Raw genomic sequence first — 20,459 nt, forward strand, 5'->3', positions numbered from 1 at the left:
TCCTCCCTCCCACCACCCCCTCCCTCCCTCCCTCCCTCCACCCCCACCCTCCCTAGGAGATAGATTTAAACTTTAAAATGTGAATAACTTAAAAAATATTACGCCGATTTCAATGAAACTTCTTCCATTAGCACCAAAGGGACAACAGTGAGTAAGGTGGGCCTAAAATTGTCGCGCTTTGGCTGTAGTTCAGGAACAAACAAACAAACAAACGAGAGTTTTAGTATGTAGATTTTATTCAGTTTAGCAAGAACCAGCCAGCCCCCTTGAACCAAATAAATGGCACTATCAAAGAGCGTGCACTGTAAAATGGGCCAAATGGTCTCCATGTAAGCTACATTATACATAAAGTAGGCAAGATAAGATTGCAATAGAGTAGTTTACATGAGTGAATTCTACAGCTTGGAAAAAATCAAGATATCATATTATTTAGACCAAATGGATTTTCACATTTTCATGGATGCAGAATGTTTAAAGGAATGACTAATCTAGAAATACAGCATTCGAGCAGAATAATATATTTATTTCCAAGATAACCCTTCGTGAGGCTCTGGAGACTCTTCTCTTGTACTTGGTCTTGTCATATGCCGAGCATTTCCATGTACTCTCGTTCTTCCTGCAAGTCTACAAGAAAAGGAGAACATTAGAATTACATCAAGTCAAGTCAAGTTTATTTGTCACATACACATACACGATGTGCAGTGAAATGAAAGTGACAATGCCTGCGGATTGTGCAAAAAAAAAGAATTACAGTTACAGCATATAAATAAAAGTTAATACAGAGAAGACAAAATTTAGTCCCTGGAGTTATAAAAGTTAACAGTCCCCATCAGGTCCTGATGGCCTGTGGGAAGAAACTCCGTCTCATCCTCTCCGTTTTCACAGCGTGACAGCGGAGGCGTTTGCCTGACCGTAGCATCTGGAACAGTCCGTTGCTGGGGTGGCAGGGGTCCCTCATAATCTTGCTTGCTCTCGATCTGCACCTCCTGATGTATAGGTCCTGCAGGGGGGCGAGTGTAGTTCCCATGGTGCGTTCTGCCGAATGCACTACTCTCTGCAGGGCCTTCCTGTCCTGGGCAGAGCTGTTCCCAAACCAGACTGTAATGTTACCGGACAGGATGCTCTCTACAGCCCCAGAGTAGAAGCATTGAAGGATCCTCAGAGACACTCTGAATTTCCTCAGCTGTCTAAGGTGGCTGCAATGTTTAAACATTTAAACATGACCAACTTGGATTGAAAGGGAGAAAGTGTTTCCACTGGTAGGAATCGGTATTCTGAGAATTTAGATCCAAGTTAATTGCCAAAAAATAGCCTAGAGGGGAGGCACGGTGGCGTAGCAGTAGAGTTGCTGCGTTACTGTGCCAGAGACCCGGGTTCGATCCTGACTATGGGAGGTTGGGGATAGCATCAAACAGAAAATTAGGGATGCGTGTAGCAAAGGTACAGCAGTTATCATGGGTGACTTTAATCTACATATAGATTGGGCCAACCAAATTGGTAAGAAGGGGGAAAAAGAGCATGAAAGAAACCTTGCGGGAATATAAAAACGGACTGTAAAAGCTTCTTTCGATATGTGAAGAGGAAAAGATTGGTGAAGCCAAATGTAGATCCCTTACAGTCAGAGACAGGTGAATTTATAATGGGAAACAAGGAAATGGCAGGCCAGTTAAACAAGTACTTTGGTTCTGTCTTCACTAAGGAAGACACAAACAATCTCCCAGGAATACCAGGGGACTGAGGATCTAGTGGGAGGGAGGAACTGAAGGGGATCCACATTAGTCAGGAAATGGTGTTAGGTAAACTGTTGGGACTGAAGGCAGATAAATCCACAGGGCCTGATGGTCTGCATCCCAGAGTACTCAAGGAGGTGGCCCTAGAAATCATGGATGCATTGGTGATCATTTTCCAATGTTTTATAGATTCCGGATCAGTTCCTGTGGACTGGAGGGTAGCTAATGTAATCCCACCTTTTAAGAAAGGAAGGAGAGAGAAAACAGGGAATTATAGACCAGCTAGCCTTACATCAGTAGTGGGGAAGATGCTTGAGATGATTATTAAAGATGTAGCAGCGGATTTGGAAAGCAGTGACGGGATCGGTCAAAGTCAGCATGGATTTATGAAGGGGAAATCATGCTTGACTAATATTCTAGATTTTTTTGAGGATGTAACAAGTAGAATGGATAAGGGAGAGCCAGTGGATATGGTGTATCTGGACTTTCAAAAAGCCTTTGGCAAGGCCCCACACAAGAGATTAGTGTGCAAAATTAGAGCACATGGTATTGGGAGTAGGGTATTGATATGGATAGAGAACTGGTTGGCACTCAGGAAGCAATGAGTAGGAATTAAAGGGTCCTTTTCAGAATGGCAGCCAGTGACTAGTGGGTTGCCACAAGGCTCAGTGCTGGGACCCTAGTTATTTACAATATATATTAACGATTTGGACGAGGGAGTTAAATGTAATATCTCCAAGTTTGCAGATGACACAAAGCTGGGTGGTAGTGTGAGCTGCGAGGAGGAAGCTATGAGGCTGCCCAGGGATAAACATTTCCTATCCATGTACCTGTCCAAATGTCTTTTAAATGTTATTATAATTTCTGCCTCCATTCCCTCCTCTGGCAGCCCATTCCATATGGCCACCACCCTCTGTGAAAAATGTGCATTCTCTAATCTTCTGCTATAGAGAAGGATTAGGCAGGATAGGACTTTATTGCTTGGAGAGCAGGAGACTAAGGGGTGATATTATAGAGGTATACTAAATAATGAGGGGAACAGATAGGGTGAATACACAGTCTTTTATCCAGGGTAGGCGAATCGAGAATTATAGGGCATAGATTTAAGATGAGAGGGGGACAGATTTAACAGGAACCTCAAGGGTAAATTTCTCACACAGACGGTGGTGGGCATACGGAATGAGCAGCATGAGGAGGTAGTTGAGGTAGGTACAGTAACAACATTCAATAGATATTTGGACAGGTACTTTTACCAGATGGATATGGGCCAAATGCATGTAACTGGGACGAGCTTAGATGGAGCATATTGGTCTGTGATGAATAAGTTGAGCCAAAGGCCCTGTTTCCATGCTGTATGACTATGACTCATTGAGGATGAGTAAGGGTCAAGTCAAGTCAATTTATTTGTATAGCACATTTAAAAACAACCCACGTTGACCAAAGTGCTGCACATCTGACTAGGAAAAAAAGAAACATACAGTGGCAGGCAGCCAAACACAACGGCGCGGCCATCTTGAACAAAATGTTAATTCAATCACCCACAGTCCAACAATAAAAGCACTAAACAGGCACCCAAATTACCCAACCCCAAAAACCCCACACATACAGTCACACAGCACGGAAACAGGCCCTTTGGCCAAACGCCCACGCCAAACGCCCATGCTGACCAACATGCCCTTCTACACTAGTCCCACCTGCCCACGTTTGGCCCAGGTGCTGCACTGTAAGGAGTTTGTACGTTCTCCCCGTGACCTGCGTGGGTTTTCTCCGAGATCTTCGGTTTCCTCCCACACTCCAAAGACGTACAGGTATGTAGGTTAATTGGCTGGGTAAATGTAAAAATTGTCCCTAGTGGGTGTAGGATAGTGTTAATGTACGGGGATCACTGGGCGGCACGGACTTGGAGGGCCGAAAAGGCCTGTTTCCGGCTGTATATATATGATATGATATGATATCTCTCTAAACATTTCCTATCCATGTACCTGTCCAAATGTCTTTTAAATGTTATTATAATTTCTGCCTCAATTCCCTCCTCTGGCAGCCCATTCCATATGGCCACCACCCTCTGTGTGAAAAATGTGCCCCTCAGATTCCCATTAAATCTTTCCCCTCTCACCTTTAACCTATGTCCTCTGGTTCTTGATTCCCCGACTCTGAGTAAAAGGCTCTGTGCCTCCATCCTTTCTATTCCCTTCATGATCTTATCCACCTCTTTTAGATCACCTCTCAGCTTCCTATTTTTATTTTATTTTTAGATTTAGAGATACAGCGCGGAAACAGGCCCTTCGGCCCACCGAGTCCGCGCCGCCTAGCGGGGAGAACGTACAAACTCCGTACAGACAGCGCCCGTAGTCAGGATCGAACCTGAGTCTCCGGCGCTGCATTCGCTGTAAGGCAGCAACTCTACCGCTGCGCCACCGTGCCGCCTCAATGCTTCATGGAATACAGTTTCTTTGGACTCTTTCCCATCGACACTGCTCTTCACACTGCACTGACCCACCTTGAACACCAGGGGAGCTATGTGAGGATGCTCTTCCTCGACTTCAGCTCTGCCTTTAACACGGTCATCCCGAGCAGACTGGTCACCAAACTTTCCGACCTTGGATTTTCCCAAACCATCTGCAAATGGATCAAGGACTTTCTGACCAACCGCCCCCAGACAGTCAAAATAGGCCCTCACCTCTCCTCCACCATTACACTGAGCACCGGCTCACCACAGGGCTGTGTGTTGAGCCCCATCCTTTACTCCCTCTACACTCACGACTGCGCCCCCACCCATCCCACCAACACCATCATCAAGTTCGCGGATGACACGACTGTGGTTGGACTCATCTCAGAAGGAGATGAGACAGCCTATAGGGATGAAATCCAAAGGCTGGCAGCATGGTGTTCAGTGAACAATCTGGTCCTGAACTCCTCCAAAACAAAGGAACTTATAATTGACTTTAGGAAAACCAGTGGAGATTACGACCCACTCTACATCAATGGGGTCTGTGTGGAAAGGGTACCAGCTTTCAGGTTCCTGGGTACGCACATCGCAGAGGATCTCACCTGGTCTACCAACACCATCACCACAGTAAAGAAGGCACAGCAGAGACTCCACTTCCTGAGGATCCTCAGGAAAACCAACCTGCAGGAGAAGCTCATGTTGTCCTTCTATCGCTGCTCCATCGAGAGTGTGCTGGCATACTGTATAACCACATGGTATGCCAGCTGCTCAGAAAAGGACAGGAAGGCCCTTCAGAGGGTCATCACGACGGCCCAGAAAATCATCGGCTGCTCACTGCCCTCCCTGGAGCACCTGTTCAGCCTACGCTGCCTCAGTAGAGCAGGCAAAATAATAAAAGATCCATCCCACCCCGGCCACCGTCTGTTTGTTCATCTGCCCTCTGGTCGACGTTTCAGGTCGATAAAATCCCGAACAAACAGACTTAAGAACAGTTTTTACCCCAGGGCCATACGAGAACTGAACACTACCTTTGCACTAGGCAACACTAAAAAATCTTTGTACTTAACATAATTGTATTTAATTGTATTTATGTATTTATTTGTTTTTGCATTTATTGCATATATGTTTGTACGCACCGTCAGGATTGGCTATTTTTTAATTTCGTTGTACTCGTTGCAATGACAATAAATGAATATTATTATTATTACAACTACAATTTTCCTTCTTACATTGTGATGCCCTGTCGATGTTAATCTTACCTGCCCGCATTTGGCCCATATCCCTGTAAACCTTTCCTATCCATTACTAATCCTACTTCCTTAGGGTGGCACAGTGGTGCAGCAGTAGAGTTGCTGCCTTACAGTGCTTGCAGCGCCGGAGACCCGGGTTCGATTCAGACAATGGGTGCTATCTGTACGGAGTTTGCTAATTCTCCCCGTGACCGCATGTGGGTTTTTTTGAGATCTTCCGTTTCCCCCCACACTTCAAAGATGTACAGGTTTGTAGGTTAATTGGCTTGGTATAAATGTAAATTGTCCGTGTGTGAGTAGGATAGTGTTAATGTGCGGGCATTGCTGGTCGGTGCGGAATCGGTGGGCCTGTTTCCGCGATGTATCTCTAAACTAAACTAAACCTATTTATTTGGGTGAAAAACTAAAGTCATTCAATTTAACTTTAACATGTTCTACAAATTGCAAGTACTTTTACAGAGCAGACCGTTAAGAAGGCAAGGCATGTAGACCTTGAAGATTCAGTTAATGGCCAACTGAGAAAACCCTTTCAGTTTTATGTCTTCATTTGATAGACTTTATTTCCTAGAATTAAAATAAAAGCTAGGATGGAGTACCGTTAGACTAGGTTTAAAGCACATGTATTGAGGGTAAAAATGACTCCCATTGCCTTTGACTGGGAATCGATCCCAAGTGTAGTGTGAAATTAATCTGCTGGTTTTTGAGGGGGTGGGGGAGTTTTTGATATACAAACTACGGTACAGGAAGAACCGTTTTTCACATTTCGTCACATCCCTTTGTAATGAATATTGAGCACAAGATACACTACGGTGAAATATTATTTTCTTCTCTAACAAATTTGCCAGCAACATCTTGTTCCTCCACTAAGAATAAACTTTTGCTTGCTATCATTTATCAAAGACTCTGTAAAGGCATAAATGTCATTCCTCAAAGCAAGATTCCACTAAAGTTTGCCAAACAAGAAGGCCGAGAAGGAAATTTCATCTCCTCCTCTCTCCCCTCCAAGTTGCTTTCTATTCTGTCTCACAAACACTCTGCCACTGCTTCATCTTAAGCCAATTCTCTATCCAGTTAGCAAACTCTGGATGTCATGCGATCTAACCTTCCAGAGCAGCCTACCATGCAGAACCTTTAGGGGAGAGTGTAGGGCCGAAGATGTCCTTGTTGGGTTGCTCCTGGGCCTGGCCAAACTGGCCATCCGCGACTCACGGCGCCAGGCAGGAAAAGGGCTCTGCCCGAGCCAGCTGCCTACCCCTTTTCCGGGGTTACATCCACGCCCGGGTGGTGTTGGAGAGGGGCTACGCGCTGTCCACGGGCACCCTGGAGGATTTCCGGGACCGCTGGGCACCGCGGGGGATTGGATGTATCCTGGATGGGGATTGTAATATAATTGTATAATAGTTTCAATTGGTATATTTGTTTGTATAGTATTCTGGTGGTGGGTTCTGTTTTGGTTTTATTGTATTGTATATATTATTTTAATATTTGAATAAATATTTTTGATTTTTTTAAAAAATCATGCGGAATCTTATCAAAGGCCTTGCTGAAGTCCATATAGACAACGTCTAGAGTTTTGCCCTTAACCTTTATGGTTACTTCTTCAGAAAACAGATTCGTAAGGCACAGTCTCCAACATACAAAATATAAGTTCACAAGTTATAGGAGATGAATTAGGCCATTCGGCTCATCGAGTCTACTCCGCCATTCAATCATGGCTGATCGCAGCCTCCTAATCCCATTTTCCTGCATTCTCCCATAACCCTTGACACCCGTTCTAATCAAGAATTTGTCTATCTCTGCCTCAAAAATATCCACTAACAGCCTCCACAGTCCTCTGTGGCAATGAGTTCCACAGATTAACTACCCTCTGACTAAAGAAGTTCCTCCTCACCTCTTTTCTAAAAGAGTGCCCTTTAATTCTGAGACTTTGACCTCTGGTCCTAGACTCTCCCACCAGTGGAAACATCCTTTCCACATCCACTCTATCTATGTCGTGCTTTCTATCCCCAATCAGCACTTTCCTATCTAAATGCGTATATATCTTATCCATCAGAATCCTCTACAGCAGCTTGCCTACCAGTGAGTTAGGCTACAGTTAGTTCCCTGGCTTTTTCTTGCAGCCCTTCTTCAAAAGAGGCACAACATAAAGAGGAGAAACATGGTCTCCTCTAACTACAAGTCCTGGAAAAGGAGCCTTTCACATATGAAGATAGACACACAGTGCTGGAGTAACTCAGCGGGTCGGACAGCATCTCTGGAGAAAAAAGGATGGATGACGTTTTGGGTCGGGAAAGTAGAGTGTGGGAGGTGGTGAAGAGCTGGAGGCGAGAAAAGACCAGGAACAATCAGGGCCGGCCACAAATGACCTCAGGCAGGGCGGTCGGTCCATTGGCGGCAAGGGAAGGTGTGATCACCTGCTTCTACCCAGATACCTCTGAAGGCAAGCTTACAATTAAAAAGGAGCAAAATAGTGATTCCCTTTCCTTCCTGGGAGTCAGTTTGACATACGGCGAGGCAGATAGGGCAGAAAAAATGGGAACATTATCTTCAGAACAGAGTATGCAGATAAGATTAGCTTATCTTCCTATCATGGGGAGATATTGTGGGCCGAAGGGCCTATTACTGTGCTGTTCCTATGTTCATAGGTGTTAGGAAAATAATTAGGCCATTTCTTCTACCATTCAATCATGGCTGATCTATCTTCCCCTCTTCACCCCATCCTCCTGCCTTCTCCCCAAAACCCCTGAAAGTTGTGCTCATCAAGAATCTATCTTTCTCTGCCTTAAAAATGTATCCATTGACTTAGCCTCCACAGCCTTCTGTGGCAATGAATCCCATCGATTCACCCCCCGTTGGTCCTATGTAACTACTGGTGTCTTGCAGCAAAATGCCAAACTGCACTGAGAAAGTATTCACACCATGGGTTGCCAGCAGTTCCAGAATGTCACTCACCATCACTTTCTAGAGGGCAATGAACAATGAGCAATAAATGGTGGTCTTGCTAACAATGCCTCGTCTATTTTAGTTTCAGTTTTTAGTTTTAGAGATAGAAACAGCATGGAAACAGATCCTTCGGCCCAACGACCAGCGATCAACCATACACTGTGGATGGCTCGATTGTAATCATGTATAGTCTTTCCACTGACTGGCTAGCATGCCACAAAAGCTTTCCACTGTACCTCGGCACATGTGACAATAAACTAAACTAAACTACTTCTGTCCTACACACTAGGGGCAATTTATAGAAGGCAATTAACCTACAAACCTGCCACTTCTTTGGAATGTGGAAGGAAACCAGAGCTCCCGGAGAAAACCCACGCGGTCACAGGGAGAACGTACAAAATCCGTACAGATAGCACCCGTAGTCAGGATTGAACCCGGGTCTCTGGCGCTGTAAGGCAACAACACTACCGCTACGCCACAGTGCCACCTCAAAGGAGGCTGGTGAAGGAACTAATTTTTTTAAGTTGGCCACTTTTACCCGTTTGATTTTTGTTTGACCTGCTGAGTTTTCAGATTTATTTTCTGCAAGGAATATTATCCTTTCCTGTAAGACGTATATTACAGAAATATTATGTGTAGAAAGGGGGGGTTGGAAGATGGACGTAGCACTCAGATCACAGGTCCCCACTGCTGGGAGTTTTCATACATATAATTGATAATAAAAAATGAAAATCAATGAAATAGAAAAATATTGACAAATTAAATTCATCTGACCGACAGTGAATGGTGCACAGTGCAGGCATCCTAACAGACACAAATTAAATATAATCTAATTGATACGCTGTATGAAAACATGAAATTTGTAAGTTATCTGCCAATTATTTTTTAAAAAACAAGGCAAGCAAACGACACGACTGCAATGTGTCTTGATATGTGAACTTAAATTGAAACACAATTGAATTTGTTTTATTTAATTTTTAAGAGCCAGGGCTTGAATCTTGGAGTAATAAAGAGAATAGTTTCTGAGCTAAATGAATAGTCAGAGTTGACAAGATTTGAGGAATAAACTGAAGGTGTTTTTTTCTGCAAAAGGCCAGATCAATGAGGAGCAGTCTGCACCTGTTTGACAAGAGATCCAATGCGTAACGGTTAATGACTGATTGCAAAGAACATTATAGACTGGGAAATTAGAGGCTAAAATCACTTCAGTCCAAAAAAAACCTTTATTTTTTATTTTTAGAGAAACAGCAGGGGAACAGGCCCTTCGGCCCACCGGGTCCGCACCGAACAGCGATCCCCGCACATTAACATGATCCTGCACACTAGGGGCAATTTACCATTTTTGCAGAAGCCAATTAACCTACAAACCTGTACGTCCTTGGAGTGTGGGAGGAAACCGGAGCACCCGGAGAACACCCACGCAGATCACAGGGAGAACGTACAAACTCCGTACCGACAGCATCCGTAGTCAGGATTGAACCTGGCGCTGTCAGGCAGCAACTCTACCGCCGCGTGGCCCATCATTGGCTGCCCCATCATTTATGATCGGAAAATGTGTGATTTTATCTGCTTTGCATCATTCATACGCAGAATGAGGGGTTCACTGGCCCATCACCCATTCCTAATCATCTTTGAGAAAATCACTTCTTCTTTCAACGAAATGATCTCACAATGTTACAAGATGCTGCCTCATTTGTAGCACTTCCATTACCCATTCCCAGACAGTGATGGTGTTGAATCCCATTCAGCTCATAGACATAGGTAGTAATAGCTGTTGATAGACACAAAAAGCCGGAGTAACTCAGCGGGTCAGATAGCATCTCTGGCGAAAAGGAACAAGTGACGATTCGGGTCGAGACCCTTCTTCAGACTGAGTCGGGGGAAAGGGAAACGAGATATATAGACGGTGATATAGAGAGATATAGGACAAATGAATGAAAGATATGCATTAAAGTAATGATGATACAGGAAACAGGCCATCGTTAGCTGATGGCAAATGCAGAGGATTGCAAAATAATTCTATCTTCTGCACACTGAATGAAAACTTTGGAAACTATTGCACTGAGGAATGAGTTTTTACGCAAGCTTGTTGATATAGAGTGTTTCCACTGCGTAAGCATGTTAACTTGGAAGGAAACCCATGGAACGTACAAAAATGATTAACATCTAACAGGTTGCTAATTGACAGATTCAGACGTCAATCGCATTGCAAACATATATAAGGATATTAGGTGTTGAACTTGTAAAGTGACCAATAACAGCAATACACAAAACAGCTTCCTCCACACTATGAGACTATTGAAAGAACCTCTCATGGCTGAGGCTGTAGCTTCGATCTCCCGACCTACTTCATTGCAGCCCTTGCACTTTTTTTTAAATCTCCACTTTCTCTATAACTGTAATGCTGAAACGCTGAAGTCTACATTCTGTACTCTTTCACTTTCCTCTTTATAATACCTGTTATACTTGTGTATGCTTGGCTATACTCATTTAAGGTATGATTTGACGAGATAGCATGCAAAACAAAGATTTTCACTCAGTACACGCGACAATAATAAACCAATACTAAGACCAACCAGCAGCATTACTATGAGATGAATGGTCATGCTGAAAACCATATGGTAGCACTAACCTCATGTAGGGAAAGTGTAACAATTTCAACAAGAAAAGTGCAGTCTCAGGTAGTATAGAGGCAAACTATGTGGTTGCTTTGAGGTAGATGGTCAGAACCTTTTCCTAGGGTGGAAATGGCAAAAACTAGAGGGCATAGAGAGAAAGCTTCAAGGAGATTTGTTTAATTTAGAGTCATATAATCATAGAGTGATACAGCGTGGAAACTGGTCCTTCAGCCCAACTTGCCCACACCGGCCAACATGTCCCAACTACACTAGTCCCACCTGCCCGGGTTTGGCCCAGATCCCTCTAAACCTGTCCTAGCCATGTACCTGTCTAACTGGTTCCTAAACGTTGGGATAATCCCTGCCTCAACTACCTCCTCTGGCAGCTTGTTCCATACGCCCACCACCCTTTTTGTGAAAAAGTTACCCCACAGATTAATATTAAATCTTTCCCCCTTCACCTTAAACCTATGTCCTCATGTCCTTGATTCACTTACTCTGGGCAAGCGAGGCTGTGCATCAAAATTTAGTTTTGTTTAGTGATACAGCACGGAAACAGGCCCTTCGGCCCACCGTGTCCTCGGCGACCAGCGATCGCTGCACATTAACACTATCCTACACACACGAGGGGACAGTTTTTACAATTTTACCAAGCCAATCAGCCTACAAACCTGCACATCTTCGGAGGCATGTGTGAGGCAAGTTTTTTTATACAGAGTGCTGAGTGCCTGCAATGTGCTGCCAGGGGTGGTGGTGGAAGCAGATGTGATAGTGGTGTTTAAAAGGCTTTGAGATAGGTACATGGATAAGCGGGGACTGGGTGGGAGGGGATATAATCCATGGATCAACAGAGGGATATGGACCAGGCAGAGGAGATCAGCTTAATTTAACATCATGTTTGGCACAGACATTGTGGGCCGAAGGGCCTGGTTCTGTTCTGTACAGTCCTATCTTCTGTATAGGCGCAGCGGTAGAGTTGCTGCTTTACAGCGAATGCAGCGCCGGAGACCCAGGTTCGATCCTGACTACGGGTGCTGTCTGTACGGAGTTTGTACGTTCTCCCCGTGACCTGCGTGGATTTTCTCCGAGATCTTCGGTTTCCTCCCACACTCCAAAGACGTACAGGTTTGTAGGTTAATTGGCAGGGGAAATGTAAAAATTGTCCCTAATGGGTGTAGGATAGTGATAGTGTGTGCGGGGACCGCTGGGCGGCGCGGACCCAGTGGGCCGAAGGGCCTGTTTCTGTGCTGTATCTCTAAATCTAAAAAAAATCTAAAATAAAAGTACCAACCAACTAATTACAGTGAGGATGCCACATCTTTCAGGAAGGACATTGTATTCCTTTTCTCTGTTTTGGTTGAGTACTCAAGGATTTTGGCTTTGTGGTTTCATTCTGGAGTTTGCCAATTTGTAATTATATCATCTGAGGATAGACCTTTTATTTTTTTTAATGAAGTTTATTGTCATAGTGGTCTCTGAAATCAATCTGTTTCCATGCAATGAGTGTATATGAGATGGGCTTCACTGTCTTCTGAACAAGCTGCAAATTAAGATAGACACCAAAAGCTGGAGTAACTCAGTGGGTCGGACAGCATCTCTGGAGAAAAGGAATAGGTGACGTTTCGGGTCGAGACTCTTCTTCAGTGTCTATCTTCGGTTTGAACCAGCATTCGCTGTTCCTTCCTACACAAGCTGCAAATTAAGATTGTTATTCAAACGATGCAAAGAGTGTGGTTTCATTTTAGGTCGTAAGAAAACAGGATGCTTTACTTTTATGTGTACACCAATTTCAGGCAACTCTTTGCTATGTTGAGGCATAGATGACAAGCTTGCTGCTGTGCTGATCCCCATTTCAGCATGCTTTTGATTAATGAATCTGCTTCCTTCACTAGCCCTGGCAATCGAAAGAATGTCCTGGGAAGATTTGAAATTTCTTACTTCCTCAGCTAAAATGTAACTTTTCTGAGAGAGTCCCTGAGGATAATTGGCTCCCATTCTGATTTTGATGGATCTGGAGCGGGTGATGAGGCTGACATGAGATCTGTAGACTCTTCCATGGATGGGGAAGGCGATGGCTAATAGGGCATGGTCGGGCGGCACGGAGGCGCTGAGGCAGAGTTGTTGCCTTACAGCACTGGAGACCCGGGTTCGATCCCGGCTATGGGTGCTGTCTGTACGGAGTTTGTACGTTCTCCCCTTGACCACGTGGGCTTTCTCCGAGATGATACAGGTATGTAGGTAAATTGGCTTGATATAAGTGTAAATTGTCCCTAGCGTGTAGGATAGTGTTAATTTGTGGCGATCTCTGGTGGGTGCAGACTCGGTGGCCGAAGGGCTTGTTTCTGTGCCGTATCGCTAAACTAAACTAAACTAAAAAGGGCAAGCAAGAAAACTGTTAGGTGATCCACTCTTTCTACCATTTACACACGGGCTTCAAAGTTCCAACACCATGGCCCAAAGGTTCCCGACGCCATCTCAAATGCTCCTTCCCTACTCTGAGCATCTCCTTGAAACCTTTCCTATCTGTCTGATAATCTCTTCCCCCAATAGAGCTCAGGATAGAGTGCGTGTTCTGTGAATGATCATTTCGATTAAGTGAAGGCCCTTTCTGTACCTTGGTAGCGTGAAAAAAAAAAAACCCATTGAAGTATTTACCAGTGGCGGCACAGTAGCATAGTGGTAGAGTTGCTGCCTTACAGCGCCAGAGACCCAGAATTCTCTGCCACAGAGGGCAGTGGAAGCCAAATCACTGGATGGATTTAAGAGAGACTTAGATAGAGCTCTGGGGGCTAGTGGAATCAAGGGATATGGGGAGAAGGCAGGCACGGGTTATTGATTGTGGACGATCAGCCATGATCACATTGAATGGCGGTGCTGGCTCGAAGGGCTGAATGGCCTCCTCCTGCACCTATTTTCTATGTTTCTATGTTCGATCTTGACTACAGGTGATGTTTGTACGGAGTTTGTACGTTCCCCCGGTGACCACGTGGGTTTTCTCTGGGTGCTCCGGTTTCCTCCCAAACATTCCAAAGACGTGCAGGTTTGTAGGTTAATTGGCTTCAGTAAAATTGTAAATTGTCCCTAGTGTGTAGGATAGTGCTAGGGTACGGGGATTGCTGGTCGGCACAGACTCGCTGGACTGAAGGGCCTATTTTCCCACCGTATCTCTAAAGTCTAAAGTCTATTTCAAGGAAGAGGTTCCGATCCAGTAGATTTATGGGTTCAAGTTCCAATCCAGGGATATCCATGCTGGCAGTTCAATGCATTTCCAGGGAGTGCTGTCCTCCGGATAAGATGCTAATCTGTGGCCCAAAATACCCTACCGTGGAAAAGACCCAAACCATTATTTCAACGAAAAGATGGACATTTATTCCCTGAATTTAAGCCCAGTTTTAATCCTGTGCTCAGCATTATAGCATTATGAAAATAGATTATATATTAATATTGCTGTGATATTTGAGAGAGTTCAGTTCAGTTTAGTTTAGAGATACAGTGTGAAAACAGGCCATTCAACCCACCAAGCCCATGCCTGCCAGCATTCATCCATCCAGAGATTTACTCTACACACCAGGGACAATTTACAGAAGCCAATTAACCTACAAATCTGCACGTCTTTGGAACGTGAGAGGAAACCGAAGCACCTGGAGAAAACCCATGCAGTCACAACGAGAACGTACAAACTCCATCGAGACAGCACCATTAGCCAGGATTGAACCTGGGTATCTGGCGCTGTAAGGCAGCAACTCTACCGCTGCGCCACCCACCGAGTTTTCTGTGTGTTTCCTACCTTACAACAGTGCTCTAAAGCTGTGGAATATTTTGAAAGGTGCGTTATAAATCCAGTAACAACACTAAAGGCACGACAGATAATTAAATGGCCAGCTCCTAAAAGAACAATCTCATCAATCCACTTTCCTGCTCTTTCCCCATAAACCCTGCAAATTATTTTCTACCAAGTGCCCGTCCAATTGCTTTCTGAAAGCCTTGAACGATTCCACTTCCAATACCCTTAGCCCAGTTCCAGATTAGAAGCAAACCCCACATAAAAATATTTTTTCTCTTTATGTGTTTTAACCGGTTAATTGCCAAAATCCACCGCATCTTAATCCACACACATGAGACCGAGAAATATCTCAGATTTTAGTATATTACATTTTTCTTTCATTTCCTAAACATATTTAAGTCACATAAAACATTTAGTGCAAACCTCATTTTAACCAAATCCGTCAGTTTAACCCTGTGGCATGAAACAGGTAGACTCACATAATCTCAGAAGAATATTTCGTTGTCGGTACATATAACTTTTGACTTGATTCTTGTCTCTTCAAGAGGCTTCAATGCATGTGTGTCATAGAGTCATAGAGTGATGGTGTGGAAACAGGCCGTTTGGTCCACAACGGCCCACATGTCCCAGCTACACTAGTCCCACCTGCCCGCGTTTGGCCCATATCCCTCTAAACCTGTCCTATCCATGTACCTGCCTCAATGTTTCTTAAACGTTGCGAAAGTACTTGCCTCAACTACCTCTTCCGGCAGCTCGTTCCATTAGCAAAAGTGTGAGCAAAACACATGATGATGGCACTGTGTGGCCCAATACTGAAACCTACTTGACATACAAGCAATATAATTAACAAAGAAAAAAAAAAAATAACAAGGACAAAAGTCTCATTCGGCACAAACTTCCTGTTGTCTGGTGCCGTTATGAAAACTGACATTGACAGGAAACCTGATAACCGCAGCAAATGTCTCATCAGACAAACAGACTGGAGTACATGGCAGCAAGGGTGGCACAGTGGTAGAGTTGTTGCCTTACAACGCCAGAGACCCGCGTTCCATCCTGACTATGGGTGCTGTCTGTACGGAATTTGTACGTTCTCCCCATGAAATGCATGGGTTTTCTCTCAGAGCTCCGGTCTCCTCGCACACTCGAAAGACATACAGGTTTGTAGGCTAATTGGTTTCGGTAAAATTGTAAATTGTCCCTAATGTGTGGGATAGTGACAGTGTGCGGGGATCGCTGGTCAGCGCGGACTCGGTGGGCCGAAGGGACTGTTTCCGTGCTGTATTTCTAAAGTAAAGTAAACTAAACTAAACTACATATCACTCCTGGTAACTCTGCCATCCCATCATACACACTTTTAGCCCCAACAAAACCCACCTAGTCAGTTGACTTCATAAGATCATAAGTGATAGGACTAGGATGCGGCAATTTGGCCCATCAAGTCTACTCCGCCATTCAATCATAGCTGATCCATCTGCCCCTCCGAACCGCATTCTCCTGCCTTCTCCCCATAACCTCTGACACCCGTACTGATCAATAATCTATCTATCTCTGCCTTAAATATATTCATTGACTTGGCCTCCACAAGGAAGGAATTCCACAGATTCACCACCTTCTGACTAAATAAATTTCTCCTCATCTCCTTCTTAAAAGAACGTCCTTTAATTCTCAGGCTATGACCTCTAGTCCTAGACTCTCCTACAAGTGGAAACATCCTCTCCACATCTACTCTATCCAAGCCTTTAGACCAAGACTTATACCATATGTATAATGGCGAATAATATGTACAAATGTATAAATGTATAATATGTACTTAGACCAATTTATATCATGTGTGAACCACATAAAATATTGTGTACAAGCAATTCAGCTGGCGAACGTGATGTGACTTCTACCACACAACCACACTTGACAGTGACATCTTTGGAAACAGTCACTTTCAATTCTTCCAACGCTTTTACTTCTCTACTCAAATACATAGTTACCAGAAATCTGTTTCCATGAAGCCAGCACCCCATGTAATTAAGGGAATATCTTTAAATATTAGACAACATCAGGGAACAGCTTCCCCCGAGGAGCTTCCCCCAAAGAATCACATTTAATTTACACCACAATAACAAGCTAACTAATCCACACATGTGTTTAATGCTGCACAGAAACTTTTATTTCTCACCCCATCAGTATTTACTTCTAATCCTTTCTGACTCATTGACATATACAGTATATGCAGCAGAGAAATCTACATACTAAAACTCTCATTTGTTTAGTTGTTTGTTCCTGAACTACAGCCAAAACGTTACACGATAGCGCGACAATTTTAGGCCCAACTTACTCACCGTCGTCCCTTTGGTGCTAATGGAAGATGTTTCATTGAAATCGGTGTTGTATTTTTAAAGTTATTAATATTTTAAAGTTTAAATCTATCTCCTAGGAAGGGAGGGAGGGGGGTGGAGAGGGGGGGAGGGAGGGGGAGGAGGGAGGATAAGGGGGCGTTGAGGGGGATAGAGGGAGGAGGGAGGGGGAGGGAGGAGTAGGGAGAGGGGAGAGGGGAGAGGGGAGGAGGAGAGGAGGGGAGGAGGGGAGGGGAGAGGGTGCTGCACCAATGTAGTAGAGGTTGCGGCCCAATGGGTCCACTTGGTCTAGTACTTTTTAAAGATCAGTCGGGCACATTTTTATCTTTCACTCTTGCAATACGCTTCGGCGGTAATCCTGGCCCAGTTACATAACAAACAGATCTCAAAATGACTGCCATGGCTGAAGCATTAGACTTTAGACTTTAGAGAAACAGCGTGGAAACAGGCCCATCGGCCCACCGGGACCACGCCGACCAGCGATCACCCCGTACACAATCACTAACCTACACACTGGGGACAATTTACAATTTACAGAAGCCAACTAACCTTCAAACCTGTAAGTCTTTGGAGCGTGGGACGAAACCGGACCACCCAGAGAAAACCCACGTGGTCACGGGGAGAACGTACAAGCTCCGTACAGACACTAACCATCGTCAGGTTCGAACCCGGGTGTCCTGTGCTATAAGGCAGCAACTCTACCGCTGCACCATGGTGCTGCTACAAGAATTGTGACTTACAATAAACACTCCTGAAGGAAAATGCTCTCCAATAAGAGTAACAGCATTTTCCACCACAATTTGCAATGCTCCCTAGATGTCCAAATGCGTAACGTCACTAGATTTGCACTCTTCTCCTGCTGGTAAATCTCAAAAACACTACAAAGGATTTTTTTCACAGTGACAAGGTGGGGGGAGTAAGGCAGGAGAAGAGATGCGTAGCCTGGCAAGTGATAGGCAGATAAAGGTGAGGGGGGGGGTTGGGGGAGTTGATTGGTAAATGGGTGGACAGAGGCTAGAGATGAAAAGAAGACAGAAGGGTTTCAGAAGAAGACAAAAAAGAGACAAAAGAATGTCAGATAGGGAGAGAAGAGAGCGAAATGAGCAAAATGTAAAGCCAGAGGGAGGGGTAGAAGTGGAAGTGGACAGGGATGGAGGGGGAAAGGGTTGTAGAACATTAAGATAAATGAGTGTGCACTGGAGTAGAGGGTACACAGGAAAGGGTACTTCAAACCTGGGTGGAGGGGGGGGATATTAGCTAAAGGTTGGAGAATTTCATATGCATATTGTTGGGTTTAACCTACCCAAATAGAATATGAGATGCTGTTAAAGCTGATGGCCCTATCTCCAGTTCCCCCCCCTCCCCTCCCAACTTTCAGTCTGAAGAAGGGTTCCGAACCAAAAGGGTTCCATCATCCATTCTTTTTCTCCAGAGATGCTGAGTTAGATTAGTTAGATTAGTTTATTATTGTCATGTGTACCAAGGTACAGTGAAAAGCTTTTGTTTGCGTGCTATCCAATCCAAGAAAGACTATATATATCAATAGAATCAAGCCCTCCACAGTGCACGAATAAAAGTGCGACATTTAATGCAAGATATAATGTTGAAATCTAGGGGGGAGGGAGGGAGGGGGGAAGAGGACGGGAGGGGAGAGGGAGGGGGAGGGAGGGAGGGTGGAGGGGAAGAGGGGGAGGGGAGGGGGAGGGGAAGGGGAGGGAGGGAGGAGGAAGGGGAGGAGGGAGGGAGGGGGAGGGAGGGGGAGGAAGGGAGCGGGGAAGGGGAAGGGAGGGGGGGAGGGGGAAGGGGGGAGGGGGGAGTGGGGGAGGAGAGGGTGCTGCACCAATGCAGGAGAGGTTTGGGCCCAACAGGTCCACTTGGTCTAGTTAGATATAACGTTGAAACAGTTAACACGCACACACACACACACACACAAAATAAACTCCTTAATAAACTGCAGAAGAATGCTTGTACATTTCATGCATTATTGCAGCCAAACATCTTGTAAATGGAGAGAAGGAACTGCAGGTGCTGGAATCCTGAGATAAACACAGTGCTGGAGTAACTTGACGGGTTTGGCAGCATCTCTATAAGGTCCGTATAGAATTACTCCAGCATTTTGTGTCTGTATGATGACCCTTTACTTTTGGATAAATGGATCTCAGTCACCTACAGTACACCAGTCTCTAAGCACAATGGGTGGCAGAGTTACCCAACCATCTTGTCTTTGGCCTAGAATAAGATCTTACTGTTCACACGTTAACAAAGCCGTCAGAATCTGCAGTAAATGAAGCACATTCAATGCTCCTTCACTTGCACCACTGTGGCTCACCCTAGCTACTGCAGACATGCGCTGTTGTCACCAAACTGAATGCACTCAGCACATTTGCCTTTCTTCCTTTGCAAGTGGGAGTCACCATAGACACGTCCTGCAGAGCTTGCCAATGCTTCAAACTCAAGAACCACTGGGCCTGTACTCGCTGGAGTTTAAAAGGACGAGGGGGGGGAGATACCTCATTGAAACTTACTGAATAGTGAAAGGCCTGGATAGAGTGGATGTGGAGAGAATGTTTCCACTATTGGGAGAGTCTAGGACCAGAGGCCATAGCCTCAGAATAAGAGAGCATACCTTTAGAATGGAGATGAGCAGAAATGTCTTTAGTTACAGGGTGGTGAGTCTGTGGAATTCATTGCCACATATGGCAGCGAAGGTCAAGTCAATGGATATTTTTAAGCCAATTGATAGGTTCTTGATTTGTAAGGGTGTCAGGGGTTATGGGGAGAAGGCAGGAGAATGGGGTTGAGAGAAAAAGATAGATCAGTCATGATTGAATGGTGGAGTGGACCTGATGGGCCGAAAGACCTAATTCTGCTCGTAGAACTTATGAACTTATGAACTTCACCAAGACACCTTGGTGCCTGTGGCTTAGCAGTTAACAGCCACTGGCTGCTTTTATTCCTGTTCTAAACCACAGAGCTGAGTTTGAAAAACACAGTTGCACAGGGGCAGCACAGTGACACAGCTGGTAGAGCTGCTGCCTCACAGCGTCAGAGAACCAGGCTCAATCCTGACCGCGGATGCTGTCTGTGTGGAGTTTACATGTTTTTCCTGTCACTGCATGGGGTTTCCTCTGGGTCCTCCCACATCCCAAAGACCTGCAGGTTTGTAGGTAATTGGTCTCTGTAAAATTTCTCCTCGCATGCAGGGAATGGAAGCAGTGGAATAACAGAATGAGTGTGAACGCAGAATGAGTGTGAACTCGATGGTCAGCTTGGTGGGGCTGTTTCCATGCTGTATCTCTGAAGTAAACTAAACTAAACCAACACAGGAACCCATGTA

The 20,459-nt window shown here is 44.8% G+C and overlaps 1 protein-coding gene across 1 annotated transcript in view; it reads right to left on the minus strand.

Annotated features, from left to right (window-relative positions):
* Nucleotides 1-245: 245 nt before the first annotated feature.
* LOC144595063 (SH2 domain-containing protein 1A-like) overlaps nucleotides 246-20,459 on the minus strand; it is a 58,405-nt gene continuing 38,191 nt past the window's right edge. Inside the window, exon 4 of the mRNA XM_078402066.1 lies at nucleotides 246-624. Within this exon, the coding sequence (XP_078258192.1) occupies nucleotides 581-624 (44 nt within the window). The 3' untranslated portion in view covers nucleotides 246-580. The remainder of the gene's footprint in view (nucleotides 625-20,459) is intronic.

The sequence above is a fragment of the Rhinoraja longicauda genome, chromosome 7 (genome assembly GCF_053455715.1).
Source record: "Rhinoraja longicauda isolate Sanriku21f chromosome 7, sRhiLon1.1, whole genome shotgun sequence".
In the NCBI taxonomy this organism is placed as follows: Eukaryota; Metazoa; Chordata; class Chondrichthyes; order Rajiformes; family Arhynchobatidae; genus Rhinoraja; species Rhinoraja longicauda.